Here is a 7,004-nt window from a genome sequence, read left to right as displayed (position 1 = left end):
ACCAAAACATTTCTTGGGGGGAAAAAAAACTACTAAGGGGGGGATATGCTAGAGGTCTATAAAATCATGACTGGTGTGGAGAAAGTGAATAAGGAAGTGTTATTTACTCCTTCTCATAACACAAGAACTAGGTGTCACCAAATGAAATAGGCAGGTTTAAAAACAAAAGGAAGTATTTCTTCACACAACACACTGTCAAAAGTGTTCCACAGGTTGACTGAGGGTGTTGTGAAGGCCAAGACTAACAGGATTTTAAAAAAAGAGCTAGATAAATTCATGGAGGATAGGTCCATCAATAGTTATTACCTAGGATGGGTAGGGATGGTGTCCCTAGACACTGTTTGCCAGAAGCTGGGAATGGGTGACAGAGGATGGATCACTTGGTGATTACCTGTTCTGTTCATTCCCTCTGGGGCACCTGGCATTGGCCACTGCTGGAAGACAAGATACTGGGCTAGATGGCCCTTTGGTCTGACCCAGTATGGCTGTTCTTAAGAAGTGTGTGGAATACACTTGAATGATAATGTAGTGTTTGTACATTAAAATAATAAAAATGTTGATAGTGAAACACAAAATTGGTATCTGCAGGAATGCCAAAAAAACCAAGCATGATTATCTGGTGTAAGTGCCAGTTTCATTGAACACACCAAGTTAGACATTCACACGTACTTTGAGAAAAGCAAACATTTACTTCAGATTGCAGTATAGGCTTTTCAATCACAAAAAAAAAAAAAAAAAAAGTGATCAGACAGTGGTCACATCCTGTGCAAAAAAACTTAGGATATACAAAAAATAGTAGCACAAGGTACTTGAGCCATTTACACATTGCAGGATAAAGTAAATAAATACAGTAGCTGAAATATGGCACAGGTGCCTCAGATTCTAAACCAAAAGGAATGCCTCTGAAATGTTTAAGTTTATCCTTGCATTAGTTACAAAGTCCCACCACCATAAAAGTAAAGGAAAACAATTAAATAAAAACAAACGAAAATATTTATATCTAAGATGGTTTTTATACAGGTATACCTCCGAAGTGCAGAAGGTGGGACTCAGGCTTTGACATTTCTCTTTAAAGTACCCTCCGACACACTTTACAAAGTTCCACTTAATCTCAAAAGTGAACTCAATCTCAAAAGTGAATTTAAATTTGAGGGAAAATGTTACCAAAGTTGCATAATTTCATTTGTTACTCCCACAGCTGGAAGTTTTAAATCTCAACAGTCCTGAAATATCAATGTTCATCTTTAGTCAGTGAAACACAAAGAACTTGACAAAAGCCCTCAGGATTTCTTTATCCTTCAAATTCTTTGTTTTGCTTTCTCCTACATCCTCAGACTGCAATTCCTAGTTTGCAAATAAAAGAATGCAATATGCATCATACATCAAGAAAAGATGACGAAGAAGAACTTCCATGTTTGTGTATCTTTTCCTTGCTTCTCTCAACAACCTTCATGATCTCTGCCACTATGCAGACAGAAGAGGTGAGGCCCAGAAGAAACAACAAATCTAGAAGAGACAATTGGGTTGATTTTAAACTTTGTTTCTTGTGCTTTTGCTAGTCTTTCTACAACCTAAGTCATACATGGATGTCCTATAATTCAGAACAAATTAAGATATTTCTTTCTAATTGGCATTCTAATTGTTGGATATATGCACATTTTAAGAGTCAGTTTTTACAGGATAAAAGTTAATGCATGTATGCTACTCCGAATCCTTGGGATTGACAGGAAATTTAAATTGAAATGTTTCATATTCTATATTTTAGCTATTTTTATTAACATTTGTTAAAGAAAGAATGTCTAGCATATTACTATAAACAATATAACTAGATCTTATTCGGAATAGCCTGCTTTTTGGAAATGAAACCACAGAAAAGAGAAGGAGTGATATTGTACAATGAGAAATACTTGTATAGGAGATGAAAATTAATTATATCCAGGAAATCTCAGTAGAAAATCGCCATCATAACTTTATCAAGCCAACAATAACGTAAAGATTCTTAAAGTGATGGCAACTGTGTAAAATGGCAACTTCTCAAAATCCTGACTGACATTTTAATGAAAACAATCCTAATGACATGGAATTTCTATTTGATATTAACCAGAGAATGTCTGTTTAAAAAAAAACACTTGTTTTTAAAATTTAGTGATTTAAAAAACAAAAACAGAACTTTACAAGAGAATAAAAACTGATCAGTACTTCACTTTTGCATACATCAGAATTTACATTAGAAAAGAATTCTCTGCATATGAAGTATTTATGGATCTTGGAATTACTGATCCATTTGTTTTGTGCTTTTCATATACATTTAATCATTGTTCTAAGCAAACTTTAACAGGACCTTGTATAAGATGAGGCTCTGCACCATTTGCATTTCATCTATGTATAAAGGGTAAAATATGTTCTATAACCTTCCATCATAGGATTTGGGGATTGATCATCAATGCCTAAAACAGAGCTAAGTGGAAAAGGAATAACTTTTCTTACCTAGTACACTCAAGCTCTCAGTCTGGAAAACCTTCTGAAGCGGAGGAAAGTAAATGACCAATAATTGCCCCATTATAGATCCAAGAACCGCATAACAAAACATTTTGTTACTGCAAAGTCCAATCTCAAATACAGATTTAGTCTGCGAAATAAAATAGTGAATTACATTATACCTGTAGTTTTAATTCTATGATCTTCTGTGCCTTAGTTATTTGCAACCAGTTATACAATTCAAACTTCTTTCCCTATCATTTGTTTTTATCTCAACAGTCAAAAACTCAGTGACAAATTTGGGACGATCCAGAACAAATTCTCAAAAGATAGGATGATCTCATTTTATTTGATAACTATGCGACTTCTATACTTAATGAATTGCATGTCTCAAGATTCAGCTGTTTTCCGTTTAAGGATAGGGATCCTTCAAAATGAAGAGAGAGGCAATATGACAGGGACACCCACCAATAACAGTACAGAAAGATTCAGCATTACTGAATATACTTGTTGTAGGTAGAAACGTGGCCTATCAGAAAGGCAATTTAAAAAACAAACTGAAGAAATATTTTAAAGTTAGTGATCTTTAACTTAACATGCTCTCATTAATCCATTAAGAACTAGGGGTCAGATTTACAAGGTTATTGAGGTACCTAAAGAGGCAGATGGTCACCTCATGGGATTCACAAAAGCACCTAAGCATTTAACCTACTTAACTCCCATTGAAATCAATGGGAGTTAAGTGCCTAGCTCACTTTGGCACTATTGGATATCCTACTAGGCACCTATCCGCATCTTTAAATACCTAACTACACCTTCATAAGTCTGGCCCTAGGCTAACAAAATAAAATGAGGGAATTTGCTTCTGCACATGTACAATAAGTATTAATGGACATCTATTGTCAGTGCAACAGATTCATGCAAGAATGTATCATGAAAATATAGCTGGCCAGTTAAGGGTCTATTCTCTCACACTGCAACAGGTTTTTTTTTGTTTTTTTAAACGTGTAATTTACACAGATTTATTTTCATAACAAGGACTAGCATAACAAATTGTCCTTGCTTTTTGTGGATAGAAAGTTAAGTAGAGGGATTTTATTTTGTAAAGGTCCCTAAACAAGACAGTTACCTTTTCCATAACTGGTGTTCAAGATGTGTTGCTCATGTCTATTCCACAATAGGTGTGCGTGCTCGCCACATGCACCGGAAGTATTTCCCCTAGCAGTACCTGTGGGGGGGGGGAGCACCCCAGTGACCCCTGGAGTGGCGCCTCCATGGCGCGCTATAAGGGGAGCTGCGCGCTCCCCCCACCTTCAGTTCCTTCTTGCCAGACAACTCCGACAGAGGGGAAGGAGGGCGGGATGTGGAATAGACATGAGCAACACATCTCGAAGAACACCAGTTACGGAAAAGGTAACTGTCTTTTCTTCGAGTGATTGCTCATGTGTATTCCACAGTAGGTGATTACAAGCTATATCTGTTAGCGGTGGGTAGGAGTTCACAAGTTCTCAGGATGGAGGACTGCCCTGCCCAACCCGGCGTCATCCCTGGTTTGGGAGATGCTCGCATAGTGCGAGCTGAACATGTGAACTGAAGACCACGTGGCGGCCTTACAAATGTCCTGGATGGGGACATGGGCCAAGGAGGCAGCCGACAAGGCCTGCGCTTGAGTTGAGTGTGCCCTCACAATCTGTGGCGGGGGGATACCCGCCAGCACATAACAGGTATGGATGCATGAAGTGATCTGGTTGGAAAGCTGCTGAGTGGAGATCGACCTACCCCTCTTGCGCTCAGCCGAGGCGACGAACAGTTGCGAGGGCTTTCTGAACAGCTTGGTCTGCTCGAGGTAGAAAGCCAGAGCCAGTCACACATTGTGCGTGTGGAGACAGCGCTCCCCTGGACACAGCGCTCCCCTGGACACATGGGGCTTGGGGCCGAGGACCGGCAGAAAAATATCCTGACCCATGTGACAGGTGGAGACCACCTTTGGGAGGAACGCAGGGCGTGGGCGGAGCTGGACCCTGTCTTTATGAAAAACTGTGTATGGAGGCTTGGAGGTCGGGGCCCCGAGCTCCAAGACCCACCTGACCGACATGATTGTGACCAAGAAGGCCACCTTCCATGAGAGGTGGCACCAGGAGCATGTGGCTCAAACGAGGGCCCCATGAGACAGGCCAACACCAGGTTCAGGTCCCACTGCGGGACCGGGGGCCAAGCATACGGAAAAAAGACGGTCCAAGCCCTTAAGAAACTGGCCAGTCATAGCATGGGAGAATATCATGTGATCCTGCACCAGTGAATGGAAGGCTGATATGGCTGCCAGGTGCACCTTGACTGACGAAGGCGCCAGGCCCTGGGTTCTATGGTGGTCAAGGATGAGCTGGATCAGGGCGGCCACCAGGGAAACACCCCCCTTTCAACTGCCCATCTAGAGAACCGGAACCACTTCACCAAGTAGGCACGGCGCGTGGAGGGCCGCCTGCTTTCTAGGACAACGCGTTGAACCCCTTCTGAACACGTCCTCTCCTCCCCACTGAGCAGCCACACAGTGAGGTGGAGAGCCACTAGGCTGGGGTGGAGGAAGCAGCCCTGGTCCTGGGAGAGCAGGTCCGGACGGGACAGCAACGGCCACAGCAGAGCAACCGCCAGGCCCGCAAGGGTCCCGTACCAATGTTGCCTGGGCCACGCCGGGGCAATCAGGAGGACCCAGGCCATCTTAATCTTTTCCAGGACCTTGCTGATCTGTGGGAATGGGGGAAAAGCATAAAGAAACTGGCCTGACCAGGACAGGAGGAAGGCATCGGAGAATCGGAAAAAGTGCCCCTTCCCAGTCCCCCCTGGAGCAGAACCGGGGACAGCGCCGGTTCTGCAGAGTCGTGAACAGGTCCACCTGGGGAGTTTCCCACACTTGGAAAAGCCCGTGAGCCACTTCAAGGTGGAGAGACCACTTGTGTTGAGAGGAGAAGTCCCTGCTCAAGTGATCTGCCCGCGCTTTCCAGGCGCCCAGTAGATGGAAGGCCTTTAGGCAGATGTCATGGGCTATACAGAAATCCCACAACCTGAGGGCTTCGCGGCAGAGGGCAGATTACCGGGCCCTGCCTTGCCTGTTGATATAGAACATCAAGGCCATGTTTTCGGTGAGGACCCTGACCACCTTGCCCTCCAGGTGCAACCGGAAGGCCACGCATGCCAGGCGTACCACCGTGAGTTTTGACGTTATATGTAGGGTCAGATCCTGAGCTGACCACAGACCGTGGGTCTGAACATTCCTCACATGAGCCCCCCAAGCCAAGTCCGACACCAGCTTCAGCAACGCGGGGCCCTGTCCCTGAACGGGACCCCTTGGAGCATGTTGCTTGGGCGGACCACTGCTGTAGGGAGGCGATCACCAAGTCGGGCATGGTGAGGACCTTGTCCATCCTGTCCCTGGCCTGGGAGAACTCCAAGGCCAGCCAGAGCTGGAGGGACCTCATTTGGAGTCTGGCGTGGCGGACCACATACGTGCATGCCGACATGTGACCCAAGAGCTGGAGGCATGCTCTGGCTGTTGTCACTGGGAACCCTGTGACCGTGTCGATAGGCCCCCATCAGGGTCTCAAACCTGTCCGGTGGGAGGGAAGCTGTGGCTGACGAGGCGTCCAGGAGCGCCCCAATAAACTCCATGCGTTGAACTGGGACTAATGTGGACTTGGTGCCGTTTACCAACAGGCCCAAGGCGGTGCACGTGGACAGGAGGAGCATCACATGATCCCTCACTTGCAACCAGGAGCTGCCCTTGACCAGCCAATTGTCCATATAGGGAAAAATCTGGACCCCCCCAGTGCCTGAGGGAGACCACTACCACCGACATACATTTTGTAAATACCCTGGGGGGCAGTGGTCAGGCCGAACGGGAGGATCGTAAATTGATAGTGATTTTGCCACACCATGAACAGAGGAAGTGTCTGTGCCCCTCGAATATGTGAATGCGGAAGTATGGGTCCTGCAGATCGAGGGCAACGTACGAGTCCCCAGGATCCAGGGACGCGATGATAGAGGCCAGGGAGACCATGCGGAACTTCAGCTTCATTATTAACTGGTTCAGATCTCGCAGGTCCAGGATGGGCCTGAGTCCCCCTTTGGCCTTCTGGACACGGAAATAGCCAGAGTAGAACCCCTTGCCTTTGAACACCCCACCGCTCCTAGGCCCCGGAGCCACCCCACCTCCTGCTCAAGCAGGGCTTTGTGCGAGGGGTCCCCCAGGAGGGACAGGGGCTGGGGATGGTTGGGCAGGGAGGAAGTAAATTGGAGCTTTATTGAGGGTGGATCCCTGAGGAGGGCTGGCAGGGCGCCCCCAACTGTCCCGTCAAAATAGTCTTTTCCCCACCAGTTTGCCTTTGGAGGACCCAGGTTGTGGGGCCGGCCTTGACTGCTTCCGAGGGCGCCTTTTATAGTTCTGCGCCTTCTTATAGGCGGCCTTGTATTTCGGGTGGGAGGCCTGAGTGGGAATCTGCTGCGGCTTAAACTTAGATTTAGCCGGAGCCGGG

At 45.9% G+C, this 7,004-nt stretch overlaps 1 protein-coding gene across 10 annotated transcripts in view; it reads right to left on the bottom strand.

Annotated features, from left to right (window-relative positions):
- Positions 1-669: 669 nt before the first annotated feature.
- Positions 670-7,004, bottom strand: part of ATP2C1 (ATPase secretory pathway Ca2+ transporting 1) — a 126,346-nt gene continuing 120,011 nt past the window's right edge. For 7 of the 10 annotated variants that reach the window (XM_065583607.1, XM_042841358.2, XM_008171425.4 and 4 more), the window contains 2 exons: positions 2,488-2,629; positions 670-1,506 (listed from right to left, as the gene is read on the bottom strand). In XM_065583607.1, coding sequence (XP_065439679.1) covers positions 1,376-1,506; positions 2,488-2,629 — 273 coding nt within the window. In that variant the 3' untranslated portion in view covers positions 670-1,375. The remainder of the gene's footprint in view (positions 1,507-2,487; positions 2,630-7,004) is intronic. The other 3 variants (XM_065583611.1, XM_065583612.1, XM_065583613.1) reach the window with 1 other exon arrangement.

The sequence above is a fragment of the Chrysemys picta genome, chromosome 2, assembly GCF_011386835.1.
Source record: "Chrysemys picta bellii isolate R12L10 chromosome 2, ASM1138683v2, whole genome shotgun sequence".
Classification (NCBI taxonomy): domain Eukaryota; kingdom Metazoa; phylum Chordata; order Testudines; family Emydidae; genus Chrysemys; species Chrysemys picta.
This window is presented reverse-complemented; position numbering and strand designations above follow the sequence as displayed.